This window comes from Chenopodium album, chromosome 14, assembly GCF_948465745.1.
Source record: "Chenopodium album chromosome 14, dcCheAlbu1.1, whole genome shotgun sequence".
NCBI lineage: Eukaryota > Viridiplantae > Streptophyta > Magnoliopsida > Caryophyllales > Amaranthaceae > Chenopodium > Chenopodium album.
The window spans coordinates 10,218,067-10,236,484 of record NC_137847.1 but is presented as its reverse complement, the minus strand read 5'-3'; the positions used below and the strand labels follow the sequence as shown (position 1 = coordinate 10,236,484).

Genomic DNA, 18,418 nt, shown 5'->3' with positions numbered 1-18,418 from the left:
AAATCGGGTTGGGTTAGGGGTTCTAGATTTAAGTCCAAGTTCAAATTTTCTTGACTTATAATTAGGTTACTATATATATATTTTTGAAAATTTGCAAGTTATTATATATATTATGCAAAAGTTAAAGTGTTCCAACCCTAAAATAATTTTAAAAAAGTATGTAAGGAATTATTCGTTATTTTTTTTTTATAAGAAGGAATTATTCGTTTTAGATGCCTATATGGCATGTAAAGTCTTGCACGTTATCCATTTAATAAGTTCGAAAAAGATAGAAGCATTATACAATTTTTGTGAATTGATTCACAGTGCTGTTAATACTTTGGAATAACTAACAACAATTCAATTTTACCGCGAACTTGACAAAAAAAAAAAAACAAACTACATTCCCCACTCATACCTAATTCAAAGTTAATCCGAATGAAAAGTGTCTTAACCTCAAAATCAATTTGACCTATAATTGACTTTTCTCTCGTAATATAATATTTGAACCTAATTCGAATGGACCTGACAAACGTTTTTCCGAACTACCCTCCCGTTTAAATTAAGATAAAATGATCAAGCCCAAATCAAACAATGGACTATCACTAACCATTATCCATTCCATTCTAGAGTGGCAAAATCACAATGTATGGAAACTAACATTCCTAAATCCACAAAAAGAGATTAAAAACATTCCCTTGCAACATTACACTACCCAAGAACCTTCCAACTATTGATTCATGATTAAAACCATGCTGTCAACTGCGTGCATTAAAAAAGATGAAACAATCTTTAATCTTAAAACCCCTTAAAACCATGATTAACGACACAGCTAATACTAAATTAAACAAATAATAAAAAATGAGCAAATCCAGGAAAATAAAAATAAAATAATTAAAACAAAAAAATTAAAAAAATATAAATAAAATAAAATAGAATGTGGGTGACCACGAACACCCCTGTTCTTTCATAGGACCCCAGCTGACCACTCTCAAACTAACTTTTCCTAAGAGAGAGAAAAATACGTTAATTATTTTACACCTGTAATTTTTATTTATTTTTATTTTTTAATTTGTTTGTCCAGAATTATTCAAAAATATAAAAAGTTAAATTTAATTTAAAAAAATAAAATCAATCTTGTGTTCTTCATCTTCGTCCCCCACATTCCAGCTTAAAGTTCTTCGCTTTTCCATTTTACTAATTAAACCTCCTTTTTCTCTCTCTTAAAATTATTTAATTAATTTAAATTATTTTTGCTTTAAGTGTTAAAATTCTTTCATTTTCATTTCCAAATTCAAAGATTAAGACCTTCAATTTCGTATTTTCTCTCTCCTCAAATTTTATTTGTTGTTCATTATTATTGTCATCAATCGAGGAGTTTGAATCGATCAATTTTGCGATCTGCTGTTCATTTTGATTGTGATTTTCAAGCTCAAAGGTCGCCATTACTTTTTTGTAATTAATCAAAAAAGAATTAAAAGAAATGGTAAGTTAATTCATGCTTAATTTTGATTATTTGTGTGTTTTTTTTTAAAATGATTTCAAGTAATTTGTTGAATTTTGATGATCCGATGAATAATCTGAAATTAAGGTTGCGGCAGAGCGATCTAATGATTTTTTTTTTTTTTAATTTGTAATGAGCTGTATTAATAATTATGTCAACGGATTTTTATGTGAATTTTGTTAGGAAGGATGATAATTTTTGGTGAATCGATTTTGGTAAAGGTTGATGAATTTTGACTTTAGTTATATATGGTGATTTTGGTTAGATCAAGCTGCAAAAGTTATATATTACACAATATTACTAATTTTGTATGTTAATTGATGAATAATTATAATTTGAGAACTTGTGAAATTTGGGGGATTGCAGCAGTGGATTAATTGGGGAATTGAGGTTGGACTACTCGAAACAGGAAATTGAAGGATTATTCTATGATTATATGGGTTGAATGCAGAGATGAGGAGTTTTTGGAGGGAAATTCTGTTTATTTTTGATGTGGTTGGGTGTGTTAGATCAATGTATATGGATACTCGCGATTTAAAGGTATATTTGACGTGGTAATGGATGGTGGGATTGTGGTAGGGGATAAAGTAGGAGCATCTGTTATACGATGAAGGAAATTATATCATTCTTGGCAAAATAGATTATGGTTCAATTGGCTAATCGGAGGAGGTTCTTGGTAGAAAGTGGTACTGAAGATTTGCTCTATATAGTTGAGCTTGTGGAGTTTGCAATTTCGATGAAAATCTTCATTGGTTTTGAGCTGGCTATCGAATTAGATAGTTATCTTACGAGTGCAATGCAAGTAACTACATATTGCAGGGCTTATTTATATTTTTGCTAGAGACCTCATTGGAATCCTGATTAGAAAAGGGGGCTGTAGAGAGATTGCTTATTAGATATTAAGTTTTTAACCATGCTGCTGCTGTCACTATCAGTCAACAAAGGAAAATTTGGTGCACTTTTGGACCTAAAAATGTGACTTTTAGGTGCATGTTTGATATGGAACTGAACGGGAATGGAAACAAATAACAAGGAGAGAATAATGTTAAGCGTTAACAAATAACTAGGAGAGAATAATGTTAAGCGTTATCATTATTAGTCTTTGGTGTACTAAAGCAAAGGAGTCCCTTATATCAGATTGAGGATAGAGGAGGGAAATATTTTTGTTACCATACTTTTGAGAGGAGTAACAAATGGCGGTAATGATTATCATTAGGAAATAAACTTATAAAGTGTATTACCCTACGTCTCATACCAAACAATTGGTAATGGAAATGGTTAGTTGATTGCATTTCCACCACTGAAAAACACTATACCAAACATGCTCTTAATGAGATATTGAAGTGACTGTATTTATGTTCCAAGGGAGAGTTATTGCGCTTTGCATTTGCATTCCGATTGTATTGTGTACATGGGGGTTAGTGTAGTCGGGGAATGTTTATCACAAGCGTTCTTTTTATGTGCGCTCTGCAATGTGCATACATGTCTGGCCTTGCTTGCAATTTCTTTAATTTGTGGGCTGTCTTGGAGTATGATCTCAATACAGTATAGGCAGTTCAAGTTTCAAAGTTTATGGCATGGATTGTAAAATTTTGTGTATAAATCTTGCAAGATATTGTTTTGTTATGCATGGTATGTATGAACTCAATCTTACATGTCTTGCTGTGTTTTTTTTCTCCTCTTAACAGGCGACCTCAGAAACTGTTATAGTAGGTTCTAAAGTTTGGGTTGAGGATCCAGAATTAGCTTGGATAGATGGAGAGGTCACAAAAACCAATGGTCAAGAACTTCATGTCAAAACTACAAATGGAAAATCAGTGAGTACAACAAACTCTGTATGTTATTTAGTCGACTGGTTGATGAAAGTCAGTTTGTTCTTTCTTTGTTTTATTAGGATGTGTTGGTGTCAGATCCTGGTCAACATAGATTATTTTTAGGCTTTCAAATATTTACTCTGTGAGAATCTGTTGAAACTAACCATGGCAGCTGGTGGTCGTTGCTAATTAAATAAAAATGTACTATGACATTTTTTTGCTCAATAATAGTAATGTATGGAACTTTAGCTGCAAGAAAGGAATTGACATTCATTTTAGCCTAGACACTTCATGTATCTATATCCTTGCTTGTTACTTGTTAAATTGTGCTCCTTTTCATTATGCATATGATTTCTATCGTTTTATAGTAGTAAGTTCTTCTATTATTTTGGATTCTGACTGGAGTTTTTATCTTTAGGTTGTCACAGAGGTCTCAAAGATCTACCCCAAGGACGAGGAAGCTCCTGCTGGTGGTGTTGATGACATGACAAAGCTTGCATACTTGCATGAACCAGGAGTACTGTCTAACTTGGCCATGAGATACTCAATCAATGAAATTTATGTAAGATTATTAGCTGGATTTTATCTTGATTACATATACTAATTCCCTTACCCCTTCCAGCTTTCCTCTGTTTTCCCATCTCTAAAGTAGATGCTTAGTCCACAAGTTGATGATGCAGCTGATGTGCATTTTCTTTCTGTAGACGTATACAGGAAATATTCTCATTGCAGTAAATCCATTCCAAAGGTTACCTCATCTGTATGATACACATATGATGGAGCAATATAAGGGAGCAGGATTTGGGGAGCTCAGTCCTCACGTTTTTGCGATTGCTGATGCATCATACAGGTGGCACCCATTATCAATGTCTTTTGTCATCTTTATTTTAATTGTTGAATTTATTATTGATAGACATATCACTTGGTGAAAAAGGGCAATGATTAATGAAGGCAAGAGCAATTCAATTCTGGTTAGTGGAGAGAGTGGTGCTGGTAAGACTGAGACTACAAAGATGCTTATGAGATATCTTGCCTACTTGGGAGGGCGATCTGGTGTGGAAGGGCGTACAGTTGAACAACAAGTTTTAGAAGTAAGAATCTCTTGTCTCTATGTTTTCCTCATCAAGGTTATCAATTAATATGTTTAGGTTATTTGGCTTGTTGAGCAAGACTAACTAAATGTCAACTAAACGCTTTTAATGGCAATTACTTTGTTTGAATTTCTGTTTTATTTACTCATATATAGCGGTTTGAACATTTATGGAGGAGAAAAAAGAAAAAAATAAAAATAAAATTAAAGGTGAAAACTTGTCTCCTGAGAATTTATCCTTGGTTTGATTATTTGACAGTCCAATCCTGTTCTGGAAGCTTTTGGCAATGCAAAAACTCTTAGAAACAACAATTCAAGGTCAGTAACATTATCTTTCTAGCTTTTATCCCCCTTATTTATTATATGAAATTAGTGCCATTCGTGTCATTAACATTGCTCATTCTCAAGCTTGTTAGAATTTGTTTTTGTTTAGCTATTCTAAGAAAGTGAACATATGAGTTATTTTCTTTCTGTCAATCTATGTAGTCGTTTTGGGAAATTTGTGGAAATACAATTTGACAAGCATGGGAAGATATCTGGTGCTGCTATTCGAACGTACCTGCTAGAAAGATCCCGTGTCTGCCAAGTTTCGGATCCTGAGAGAAACTATCACTGCTTTTATCTCCTTTGTGCAGCACCTCAAGAGGTATGATACTTCTTATTGCTAACCTGTTATTTGGTCCATCCTTTTTCTGGAGGTCATGGCATAGTACATTCAGAATCAAAGATTCTCTAAGTTTTTCTAGATCTTTTCCAGGTTCGAGATAAGTACAAGTTGGATAGCCCTGATAAATTCCATTACTTAAATCAAACCAATTGTTATAAATTGGATGGAGTTGATGATACTGAGGAATATCTGGCGACCCGAAGGGCTATGGATGTGGTTGGGATAAGTGCAGAAGACCAGGTCAGTATCATTTAGAATGTAAATTGAAATGAGGCTTGTGACGTTAATTGTCTAAACATCAAAGTTTCTTTCAGGAAGCAATTTTTAGAGTCGTTGCTGCTATTCTCCATCTTGGTAATGTAAACTTCTCTAAAGGAGCAGAGGTAGACTCTTCTGTTCTCAAGGATGAAAAATCAAGATTTCATTTAGAAATGACTGCTGAACTACTTAGGTATGACTGTTACACCTGTTCTGTGTTCTTATTAGCTGTTGGTGTGTCAATACTTTGTTAACAATGTGTGATTGCAGGTGTGATGTCAAGAGCCTGGAAGATGCAGTTATTAAACGTGTAATGGTGACCCCAGAAGAAGTAATCACAAGAACTCTTGATCCTGATTCTGCAGCAATTAGTAGAGATGCATTTGCTAAAACTATATACTCGCGTTTGTTTGACTGGTAACAGATTCTTCTTAAAAAACTTCACAGTTTTCTGAATCTGTATATATGCTTACTAGGAAATGCATATGCATGAACCTAAGTCATTCATATTGTTTGTTTTCTCTTTTCTTTTTATGGGGGTGGAAAAGGGGGGTTTAGATGAACTTTGGTTGAGGTCATAGTAAAAAAATGTGTTGCAACCATGGTAATAGTTGTGATGCTTAAGAAGCATCTCATGGGTGTTACATCATTTACCGTGATCATTGCGCCATAAATTGGAAAATCCCCCATTCATTGTTGTAACAGTCAATGCAGGTCATGCTGTGATATTAATATACATGTTGTAGGAACTATATTTGCGAAACAATAGGATGGTCATTTCATAGACGGAAAGGCATTGATTTAATCTCATCTGTAAATGCTGGGATGGTAGGAAAAACAAAAGGCTGTTACCAGTATTATAACATCTTCAAACGAAAGACCTGAAAAATCCCCAACAGAGAAGGTTATAGAACCAAGGGTAAATCAGTCTATACTAAAGGATTATACCTTTAACATCTACTATTCAAAATCCTACACTTATGTTTGGCCATAAGACCCAAAGATAGCTATGCATGCTGCTCTCCAAAGATATCCTTATCTTTTTAAAACTCCCACCAGTAACCTGCTAATGTGCCAAATTAGAGGGCGAAACCCACTGGACATCCATGTTCTCTCCAAAGATATCCTTATCTTTTTAAAACTCCCACCAGTAACCTGCTAATGTGCCAAATTAGAGGGCAAAACCCACTGGACATCCATGTTCTCAAAACCAACCCATGCAGACGCAGCCACCTTACGATGAAGGAGATGGGTCATGTGGCTACTGGTCTCTCATCACTTTAAGTTTGTAAGCACAACAAGGCCAACAAGCACACATCAGGAGATATGCAAAGTTTCCTGGCTGCTGAATTTACATATCAATAGATTATCATTAGTGTACAACCAATTACAACCACATTTTCTTTCTCTGACTTGCTCTTGACACGAACCTTAGGTGAATCCTCGTGTACAGCGGATATTGACATGACCTTTCAATCTCCAAATGCGGGCAATGAGAAAGCTCATTTTTCTTCTTCTGAGATTTATGTTTTGTTTCCCAAATCCCTTTCCCCCAAAAAACAAAAAAAAAAAAAAAAAAAAAAATAAAATGCTGCAACATGAGAATGTTGCTTAAATGACTTATCATATTGTTTATACTACCTCCGATTTTTATTATTTGAAACATTGGGGTATTATTTGTGAGATATAAAATATTCCAAAGTTACAAATAATAAAAATCGGAGGTAGTATATTAATGTATTATACTCCATGATAGTAGGTTCAATATGATCTCATGTTCTCATAATTTCTTGTTTTTACATGCATGCATAACATGGTTGATAGTTTCAATTATTTCTTAGGTATCCTTTAAAGTTTTCTGTCTTTGCAGGCTTGTGGATAAGATCAACAATTCAATTGGGCAGGATCCAAACTCTAAATCGATTATTGGGGTTCTTGATATTTATGGTTTTGAAAGTTTCAAATTGAACAGGTAAGGGCACCATCTAGCCTTTCTTTTTAGCACCTAATAATTACAAATTCTTCACCTGCTTACGAATTTGTGTGATCTAGTTTTGAGCAGTTTTGTATCAACTTTACTAATGAAAAGCTGCAACAACATTTTAATCAGGTTGGCTTATCTCCACTGGAATCAGTCATTGAACTGCTCATGTTATGATTGTTCGCCCACTTAAAGTATATGTTGTTTCTTTTTCCTGCAGCATGTCTTTAAGATGGAGCAGGAGGAATATACAAAAGAAGAAATAAATTGGAGCTACATCGAATTTGTGGATAATCAAGATGTTTTGGATATGATTGAGAAGGTTTTTTTACTGCTTCTTGATGATTTATATTGCAATATAGTTGTTTACTATTCATAGGATTTTCTTGCTTATGCTATTACTGCTTAGTTTCAATTGTATGACTACGAAGGTTATAATATGATTTTTTAATGTTCTGCAGAAACCTGGAGGAGTCATTGCACTTCTTGATGAAGCATGGTATGCTGCTTTTTTTATTTTGCTACGCTAAATTTTGTTACTCTTGTATGCTTCTTTTATGGATCACAGTGTCTTGAACTCGGTAGTTTGTAATCATATACATAGCATAAAAATATCTCTGCTAAATGTTTCTTATTATTTCAAATTTCAGTATGTTTCCCAAATCTACGCATGAAACGTTTGCTCAGAAGTTGTACCAGACATATGCTAAACACAAACGCTTTCAGAAACCTAAGCTTTCTCGTACCAGCTTTACCATCTGTCACTATGCAGGGGATGTAAGCAGAAGTTTCCAAATGACCCTTTTACCAAACCACACTTTTTACTACAGTTCTCATCTATATTCTCTGTTAATTGATTCAGGTGATCTATCAAGCTGATCAGTTTCTTGACAAAAATAAGGATTATGTTATAGCAGAGCATCAAGATCTTCTGCAAGCCTCAAAGTGTTCTTTTGTAGCTGCTCTGTTCCCTCCACTTCCAGAGGAATCATCGAAGTCATCTAAATTTTCATCAATTGGATCTCGCTTTAAGGTATTCTATCTTTTTCATCTTTGGCAAGAAGTGGTTTCTACCATTTAAGAAGCTAACTTTTGTCAGTTGTGATGAGAAGTATATATAGAAACAATAACTTGTGTACCTATTTGTTCAATAAGACAACATTTTTAAGTCCTCTATTCTTTCCTCGATATATTTATTGCTATTACATAATGTGGATACTTAATCAAACTAGATTTCTACCACTCAAATAGATTGACAGTTAAGGGAATTTACCCTTTCTTCTTTTGTTGATAATAGAGGAGGGGATTTGTTACTAATATCTAGAATGCTATTTGCCACTTCATTTACTGTTTAAGTTTCATCACTAATTTGTGAACTGTGTCCTTACGAAACAAATACATTCTTGAATTTTAGAATCTGTACTCTCTCAAGAGCTTAAAGTCAGGTGCATGGATGCAAAACTTCATTGGTTTATAGTTAGAACAGCCTGCATACACAAATATGTTTGTTGCTGCATTTTCTTAACTTATCAATCTACTGTACTGAGTTTCCATGGGAGTCTTTTGTTTTGACCAAAAGTGATGTGTGATACTTTTGCAGCTACAATTGCAACAATTGATGGAGACACTAAATTCAACAGAGCCTCACTATATCAGATGTGTTAAGCCAAATAATCTCCTGAAGCCTGCTATATTTGAGAATGTTAACATCCTTAACCAATTACGTTGTGGTGTAAGTAAACTGACATAGTACTTAGTTGTTTCATTTCATGTAATGGCTTGTTAAGTTGTAGTTACTAGACAGCTACAAACATAGTTGTTGTAATGATTTTTTACCATTAATTTTTTAGTTTTGGTCTTTAACTGTGTTGTATCTAGGTCTTGACTTGAGTTCTTTTGTTTTTGCTGTCATCTTGCTTAGGGTGTTCTTGAGGCAATCAGAATTAGTTGCGCTGGATATCCGACTAGACGAACATTTGAAGATTTCCTTCTTCGATTTGGTGTTCTTGCTCCAGAAGTTTTGGATGGGAAGTAAGTTTCTCCAAATCGCTGGGTAGTACTGATGTTAGCGTGTCACCTTCTCTCTCTACTCTTAATCAGCAACATTTGTACTAGCCTTGTGTAGTGTGATTGTGTGAGCATGTATCCTCAACTATATTGCCTTTTTATCTACTGCAAACATTTTTCCTCTTAATTTTACTGACGTAGTAGTTCAACTTAATCATTTGCAGATGTGATGACAAGGTTATTTGCCAGAAGATATTAGATAAAATGGGATTGAAAGGCTACCAGGTAATTGATGAATTGTCTTACATGTAGAAAATGTCAAAATGATGCTGCTGATTTGCAGTGGATTGGATGCTTTTGTCATTTATTTTTCTATTTAAATCCATCTTAGAAAGGTTTTCACGTTATATTTTTATGACATGACAGATAGGAAAGACAAAGGTTTTTCTACGAGCTGGTCAGATGGCAGAGTTGGATACAAGGAGAGCAGAGGTTCTAGGGAATGCGGCAAGGAAGATTCAAAGACATGGACGTACATATATTGCTCGCAAAGAATTTATTTCATATAGAAATGCAGCTATCCAAATTCAGTCTTGGTGCCGAGGTATGTTTCTTTTGTTGATTATAGTCATCAACTAATTGTCCAAGATTTTAATGCTTATTGCTTTCCTTATCCTGGATAAAGAAATGTTTCTGTCCATTCTTTTTTCTTTTGAAGACATTTGTCAACCCTCCTGAGGCCCTAAGCTGTGCTAATTTTAATTTTTTGATGATTTGTAGAAATTAATACATTCATCTATATCTTATAACTAAAAATTATTCACAATTTAGAAAGCTTTTTCCAAGGAAGATGGAAGCTAATATTTCTACATTTCCAATCTATGCAATAAAAGACCCCCCCCCCCTTTTGTGTATTGGATCTGCTCTTAACTAAACAAGTATTATCCCATTGAAGGATTTGGATACATGATGTCTAGTGATGAGAGTTGGTATTGTGATTGAGAATGCAATATAGGATTTGTCTACTAACTAGAAAGTAATAGTATGTAGATTACCTGACTGGTACATACTATTATACTAATCAAACCAATTGCAATGGAGACCCTCAACCACTCACATAAGCAATGGATATAGGACAAAATATTTGATTATAGTCCAGCTCTGGTCAAACTGGTTAAAGAAATCTTTGATTGTAGGATGGGGTGTCCCAAATACTTCTCCACATTTTCATTTGATGCTTACTTCCCCATCAATTATATTGTCTTTTTCAACACTTTCCCTACTATTTTCTCTCTGTCAACTACTATTCTTAAAGTCAGTGCCAATCCCATGTGTGAAGATAAGTTTGAGAAAGAAGGGAGTACTTCCAAGACTATAATAGAGGGACATGATGTATAAAACATGGGGAATTCCACTAGTTTTGAATTCTCAATAACCATGTGTCCGTAGTGAATTTGAGTTCTCCAGGTACCTATGTGAAACTTGTGGTTGCAGAGGACGAAGTGACATATTTCCCTTTCATTTTAACAGCTGGTGAATACATCTCTATTTGGGTTCTTGGAACTCTTTTGGAAGCTGACTTGCCTTTAGTGTATTTTGCATATGTTTGCAAATCATATCCGTAAAATTTGATGAAAATTCAACTGGTTTTTAGATGCAATTGCATCTTACATTGGGATACAAAGGTTTAGGTGATGTATGCTTAGAAATAGAAATTCAGATGTATCTGTGTAATAATGGGTTATTTCATGTATATGGATCAGCAATGCTGTGATTTGGTCAAGGATCTCTTAGCTGACATTCATTATTATCATTCTCTGCTTATTTTTATTAGTTGAAATGGTTTGTTTTATCCTATCAAGTTGATACCATTATGTGCTACTTAATCACTTTTATTCTCCTTGATCTTTCAGGTGTTCTTGCCTGTAAGGTTCATGCAGAATTACGCAGACAAGCAGCAGCCATTAGAATTCAGAAGAACTTCCGCTGCTACAAAGCTAGGAAATCCTATTTGATATCAAGGTCGTCTTCTGTTAAAATACAGACTGGATTAAGGGCAATGCATGCTCGGAATATTTTCAGATACAAAAAAGAAACGAAGGCTGCCATCATTATTCAGGTCCTCTTCTATACTATCCTCATCTATTCTTAGCATGGATCTAAGTTCCACCGTACATAACAATTTAGCTTGATCAGTTGATTAAATATTGTACTCTTTGCTTTTTTCAGACTCGCTTGCGTAGTCACATGGCTTATTCTTATTACAAGAGCCTTCAAAAGGCTGTTCTTGTTACTCAGTGTGGTTGGAGGCGGAGAGTTGCTAGGAGAGAACTCAGAATGCTCAAGATGGTTTGACTATCAACTTGCTTCAATGTTACTGCATTTTTTAAAAAAAATTTGGGGCTACTTGCCAGATTCACATTATTAATGCCTGTCTTGGTCTTAGGCTGCAAGAGAAACTGGTGCTCTCAAAGAATTGAAAGACAAGCTAGAGAAGCGTGTGGAAGAGCTTACATGGCGTTTGCAATTTGAGGGTCAATTAAGGGTAATTTTTTGTCCTAATTTGGGCTCTAATTATTTTTATTACAATATGCATTATGATTGTGCTATACATGTGTCATAGATTCATAGTGTAATCAAGTTTTTTACTCTGAACAGAAAAACTTGGAGGAGGAGAAAGGTCAAGAGATTGCCAAGCTTCAGGAAGCTTTGAAAGCTATGCAAATACAGATTGATGAAGCAAATGCACGTGTAATTAAAGAACGAGAGGCAGCTAAGAAAGCCGTTGAAGATGCTCCTCCAGTCATCAAAGAGGTTCCTGTTATGGTTCAAGATACAGAGAAGGTTGAGTCCTTAACTGTTGAAGTAGAGAATCTAAAGGTAAGCGCCTTTATTTCTTATCCTCTCTTGTGATCCTTGTTTTTTTTTTTATTTTTTTATTTTTATTTATGGTAGATTACTGAAACTGCCTGATTTAACAAATTAGCTTCTCATTGATGGTTTCTAATCTAAATATAGATCAGGTGAAGATACATAAAAAATCTGTCACCTATAATCTTGCTAGCCTTTGAGGTTACAGTTGCTTGGACCGTATGTTCCATCCTTCTAGTCACACTAAACCTATATTTTTAAGTTTCCCTCAAATTTTTAGACTTTGGATTGTTTCTTTCATCATTTAATACGTCAGGGGTTTAGAGTTTAGAGTGTTTTAATGAATCTTTGCTAACAATCTTCTATATACAAGCAATTTTGATTACTAAGGGCTTGTCTGGCATTGTTTTTTGTTCAAAATTATCATGATATTAATAAGTTTGTCTAATTTTTGTTTCATTATATGACATACATCATATAAGTTTGAAAAACAAAAAACCAATAAACAGAAAACCACAGTGATGCCAAATGGACCCTAAATTTTCTCATTTATTTCTTTATCTTATTAAATTTCCACGAAGAAAAAAATAAATTATTTTCATGAGTTGATTAATATAATCTCTGCTACACTCAGATACAGAGTTCCTGTTAGTGGCTATGATTTGAACCTTTCCTTAAGATAGCTTTTGAAAGAAACAATATAGCTAGATGTCGAATCCTTTATTTATTCCCCTGTCATCTGATGAATTTTGGATCTTGTCACTCCTTGTTGATATCTGAATTTGATAGTTAACAACGGTAATACCTTCATGAAAAAACTGCTAACACTTATTTATGTGGGACGCTTAATTATTTGACTGAAGTTTTCTGTACTTGGTGGAGTTATACCATTAATATAACATCTGCCTTAATATGTATATCTGGCTGGTTTAATGGAGTTGCTTAAATAATGCAGACATTACTAGAAAAAGAAAAGGAGGCCGCAGAAGTATCCAGAAAGGCTTGTTTGGACACCGAGGAAAGAAATACAGAACTTCTTAAAAAACTGGAAGGTTCAGATGACACCATATATCAACTTAAAGATTTTGTTCAAAGGTTTGTGCCTGCTTGCAATTGTTCTCAGATATACACTGGTATAATCGATAATATAGTGACATTAAACAATGCTATCCATGTTCAATTTAATCATTTATTTTCCCCATCAAAATCCGACTATGCTTCTTGTTTTTACTTGCTCCATAGAATATTTAGTTTCTCTTGTGTGCCATAAGTTTAGTCGTTATATTTACACTCTTGTCTTTGAACACTCATCTTTTATTGGTTCATTAGTAAGTTAGATCAATTTTGTAAGGAATTAAAAAATCTTTGTTATCAGGATGGAGGAGAAACTGTCTAATGCTGAATCGGAATCTCAAATACTACGCCAGCAAGGACTGGAGATGACTCAAAAACTCTCGAGTGCGGAGTCAGAAATTCAGGAGATGGCAGAAAAACTTAAGAAGGCAGAGTCAGAACTGCAAGGACTTCGACAGCAAGCCTTGACGATGACACCTATAGCCAAATCAGCTCCGGTTCGTTCAAAGACAATGGTTGTTCAGGTGCGTCCAAAGCCTCTCTTTTCTCCTTTACTTCGTCTGTTTATCGGTGTAAGAATTTATGTATTTTCATTACGGCTGACATTTTCTTGCCAAATCACAGAGGACTCCAGAGAATGGACATGTGCAAAATGGTGACGCTAAAGCCTTATTACATTCGCCGGTAATTTATGCATTTCTTTTTCAGATATTCTTTTGCCTAATTAAGATTGTGGCTTAGGATTTGTGTTAACTCTTACATTGGATTTTTTTTTTATCTCCAGATCACATCCATTGCTGAAGATTCACCCGAGGACAAACCACAAAAATCTCTTAATGATAAGCAGCAGGTCTGCAACTAACTTTTGTGCATGATATAACTCTTGAAGTCCATTTTATAGAGTTTAGTCATAATCTGCTGTTAATCTCATACAATGTGCACAATGTATTTTCTCATTTTTCAGGAGTATCAAGATTTGTTGATCAAGTGCATATCAGAGAATCTTGGATTTTCTAAGGGCAAACCAATTGCTGCTTGTGTCATTTATAAATGTCTTCTACAATGGAGATCCTTTGAAGTTGAAAGAACCAATATTTTTGATCGCATTATACAAAGTATAGGTTCGGCAATAGAGGTATGAAGTCACCTTTTTGACTGAATATGTTTTTTCTGAGATTGATTATATGTGTCTTTGGGCTTGTTGACTTCCATTGATTCAAACATGAAATTGTATCTCTGATCCCTGATTTCATCTTATTCAAGGTCCAGGAAAACAATGACATGTTGGCGTACTGGTTATCTAATACATCCACGTTGTTGTTGCTACTCCAACAAACACTTAAAGCCACTGGGGCAGCTGGTTTTACTCCACAGAGACGCAGGACAATGTCAACTTCTCTCTTTGGAAGAATGTCATCAGTAAGAATGAAAATCTTTAACCAGGAATTACTTTCTTTTTTCTGTGGGGAAGCTCATAATTTTTGGTGCTGTTACTAATGTCTCTTTAAATTTGCTTTGCAGCTGAGAGCATCTCCCCAAAGCCCTGGCCTATCTTTTCTTAATGGTCGCCTCAGCAAATCAGATGATGTTCGCCAAGTTGAGGCCAAATATCCTGCTTTGCTGTTCAAACAGCAGCTTACTGCCTTCCTTGAAAAGATATATGGCATGATAAGAGATAATCTGAAGAAAGAGATCTCTCCATTGCTAGGGTTATGTATCCAGGTAATTAATTATAAGAAAGAACTAATTTTCACCTTAAACTAATATTTCGTAGCAAATATCTTTCTCACAAATATGATCCCCCCCCCCCCCCCCCCCCTCCCCCTCCCCCTTTCTCCTAGGTCATCCAAAGTTGTTGCTCTTAGTTTAACAAGTCTTCAAACCTAGAAAGAGAAGAATGCAAAAATACTACTACACCGTTTTATTACAATAACAGAATAAACAAGTAAACAACAATAAGACTAATGAAGTGTAAAAATTGAAAAAAGCATATAAAATACTGCATTTTGTAAGATGAATTGGATTTTTGAGAAAAATAAGTTATATGACTGTTAATCTAAAAAGTGGCAGTACAGTAAAGAAATCAAATCATTCCATACATAGTTTTCGCCAGATAGTAGTGCACTCTAGTTGAATTTTAATAGAGCAACGTCCAACGTGCATTATAATCATCAAAAGAAGCCTTTAGATAGGTTAAATTTATAATTCCCTTTGACTGATAATAGGGTTCTTCTTCGCTTCTGCCACAACACACAAATGTTTATGTGACATAAGTCACATAACACAATCTACTTACATTTTACATTCATAACACAATCTACTTACATTTTACATTCTTATATTGAATAAAAGTACGATTAATCCTACCAATCAATGATTGAAGGACATGTTTGTGTTTGCTTTTAAATTTATTACCTTTGCGAAGAAAGTGGAGCTTTGGAAATCCAAAGTATTTACGAGGAATTTGTTTTGGGCTGCAGTGACTAGGGAATATAGTAATTAAGTTTTAACTATATGATTTCGATTCTTTTCTTTCTTGGATGTTTGATGCCATACTCCCTTCATATTAACTTTTGTTTTTCCTTCTTTACCATAGACTCTTATTCTAGGGGAGTTTGAAAAAGATGAGTAGATGTAAAAAAAAAAAAAGGGGGGGGGGGGGGGGGGGGGGGGAATGACAGAGGGGACTAAAAAGATGTAAGACAAAGGTGAATGAAGTAAGAGTGAGTGGCATTATAAAATAAACTAAGTAAATAAAACAGAGGGAGTATTAATTTTGAATTATTGATTTAGTATTTTTCCTCATCTCCGGTCTCAAATGTATTTCATGATGTTTCTTAATCCCATGCTAATGGAATCCTTTGAGTTATTGCCATTGGCGATTCTATTCGTGACTTTTCCTTTTGTGACAACTTGCAGGCACCTCGGACATCACGAGCTGGTTTGATGAAGGGTCGTACTCATGCTAATGCTGTTGCTCAACAAGCTTTGATAGCTCACTGGCAAAGCATTGTAAAAAGTTTAAACAATTACTTAACAATGATGAGAGCAAACAATGTGCGTGACGAAACTAACATCTACTAGCTTTTCATTTGTTTATCGTACTGCAAATCTTTAGATTTTCTAATATCTTGATTTTTACAGATCCCTCCTTTCTTAGTGCGGAAAGTTTTCTCCCAAATATTCTCTTTTATCAATGTCCAGCTATTCAACAGGTTCATTTCTGTGTTAACTCTTGAATTATATCTGAGGAAGTCCTTAAAACCTTTCATTAACTATTATTGATTAAATTTTCCAGTCTTCTGCTGCGACGTGAATGCTGCTCCTTCAGTAATGGTGAGTATGTAAAAGCAGGTTTGGCCGAATTGGAGCAATGGTGCTATGATGCAACTGAGGAAGTAAGTTTTAGTGTTGTTGCTTTCTCTTTCTCCTGCTATCAAACATATCGTTTCATTTTTTGACAAAATTATCTTTCTACAGTATGCTGGCTCGGCTTGGGATGAATTGAAGCATATTAGACAAGCGGTCGGATTTCTTGTAAGTTTATAGTCTTTGCTTGTTATTCTGATATAATTTTCTATGACCACCTTCTGATGTAATTGATTTTGCAATGTTGTCACATCCAGGTCATCCATCAGAAGCCCAAGAAAACCTTAAATGAGATTACAAAAGATCTATGTCCAGTACGTGTTCGCTTTCTGCTATCTTCCAACAGTTTTCTACCTTGAGTCCTTACCTAATTATTCTCCAATTTTATTATTGATCTCCTGGTATGTTTTGCAGTCACTCAGCATACAGCAATTGTATAGAATCAGCACTATGTACTGGGATGACAAATACGGAACTCATACTGTATCTTCTGATGTAAGTCGCATTTTTTTTAGTTTCTGCAGTTCAGTTCAGTCAAATGGTTCAATAGTCAGCGGTTATTTTCATGTATACATTAGCATTCATTAAGACTATATAAGAATCCTGTAACATTCTAAGCTACACAGGTTATTTCAAGTATGAGAGTACAGATGACTGAAGATGCCAATAGTGCTGTGACAAATTCATTCTTACTGGATGATGACTCAAGGTGAAGTTTACAAATTTCAATTATAAGTCACCTTCTTTCCTTTCAAAATTGTTTATAAAATCTTTAACTCATTGGCTTCCTCCAATCATGCAGCATCCCGTTCTCTCTGGACGACATTTCAAGCTCGTTGCAACAACAGCCAGGATCAGGTGATATAGATCCTCCACAACTATTGAGAGAACACTCAGGTTTTCAATTCTTGATTCAAAATTCTGAGTGAGATAGAACGGGTATTACCACGACAAGTTTTCCATCACAATCGTCCTCATGGCCTAGGGCTTAGACTTTCATGCATTTATTTGGCATGTCAAATCTTGTGCATATATATATATACTTCATATTCATCAGCACTCACCTGATTCTTTATATGTTGGAAGGGCATCCATGGGTTTGCCCTACACACGGAGGGTCTATTAATTCTTTTGCCGTCGGTCACATCCTATTTGGGTGACGGGGTTATTCTTTGAATTTTACATGTCCATATGCTCTATGGACAAAGTGTGCAAATTCTGGTGAATTGATTTTTGTGTCACACTCCCACAAAAGGGTAGGGGGTATATATTCAAAAGTGGTTTGGTTTTATAAATAGGTTTCAAGTTTTGGTATAGTTGTTGATCAGGTCACTCGGGTGTATCTATAGATAGGTTTGCCAATTTTGAGGCTATTGTTTGTTGTAACGAGAAATTATGTATGTATTAAAGGTTTTGTAGGGTATGTAATTGCATTTTTAAAAATCCGCTTCTTCTACCTTGATATTTTATGCAACGATTACCCCTTACAAATACAATTAAGTTATGTCCTAAAAAAAAACGTGTACAATTAAGTTAACTGTTTGTCGGTGAACAAAAGATTAAAAAAAAAAAAAAAGGAAAATGGGTGAAAAAATAAAATCCAAAATATTTGTTATATGGGGAAAATAATACAATCTACTGAGTACAAATTAGGCAACGAGTAATAAAAATGAAAAAGTATTGTGTAGAATGGACTCGCGTGAGTCCGATCATACAAAAAAAAAAAAAAATCTTAATTGTCAGAGATTAGATAATAATGGTCAGATATTAAGTTATAAATATCAGGTATTAGATTAAAAGTGTC

At 34.6% G+C, this 18,418-nt stretch overlaps 1 protein-coding gene across 1 annotated transcript; it reads left to right on the top strand.

Moving 5' to 3' along the window:
• Positions 1-1,126: 1,126 nt before the first annotated feature.
• Positions 1,127-18,216, top strand: LOC145580040 (myosin-17-like). The gene is made up of 39 exons (XM_081637358.1): positions 1,127-1,465; positions 3,172-3,300; positions 3,716-3,859; positions 4,002-4,147; positions 4,232-4,388; positions 4,647-4,705; positions 4,874-5,033; positions 5,145-5,294; positions 5,369-5,505; positions 5,583-5,729; positions 7,183-7,284; positions 7,365-7,422; positions 7,514-7,615; positions 7,755-7,792; positions 7,944-8,070; positions 8,156-8,326; positions 8,894-9,025; positions 9,215-9,324; positions 9,525-9,585; positions 9,727-9,904; positions 11,214-11,419; positions 11,530-11,649; positions 11,747-11,845; positions 11,959-12,180; positions 13,127-13,266; positions 13,547-13,769; positions 13,870-13,929; positions 14,030-14,095; positions 14,210-14,380; positions 14,509-14,664; positions 14,767-14,967; positions 16,165-16,302; positions 16,390-16,460; positions 16,544-16,643; positions 16,726-16,782; positions 16,872-16,928; positions 17,029-17,109; positions 17,241-17,323; positions 17,417-18,216. The coding sequence occupies exons 1-39, from the start codon at positions 1,463-1,465 to the stop codon at positions 17,541-17,543; spliced, it is 4,689 nt and encodes a 1,562-aa protein (XP_081493484.1). The 5' UTR covers positions 1,127-1,462; the 3' UTR covers positions 17,544-18,216.
• The last annotated feature ends 202 nt before the right edge of the window (positions 18,217-18,418 follow it).

Excerpts from the sequence above, each read along its gene's own strand:
- LOC145580040 (XM_081637358.1), top strand. Across the intron at positions 5,730-7,182 it reads TACTCGCGTTTGTTTGACTG|GCTTGTGGATAAGATCAACA; the intron begins GTAACAGATTCT and ends CTGTCTTTGCAG. Across the intron at positions 14,968-16,164 it reads TGCTAGGGTTATGTATCCAG|GCACCTCGGACATCACGAGC; the intron begins GTAATTAATTAT and ends GACAACTTGCAG.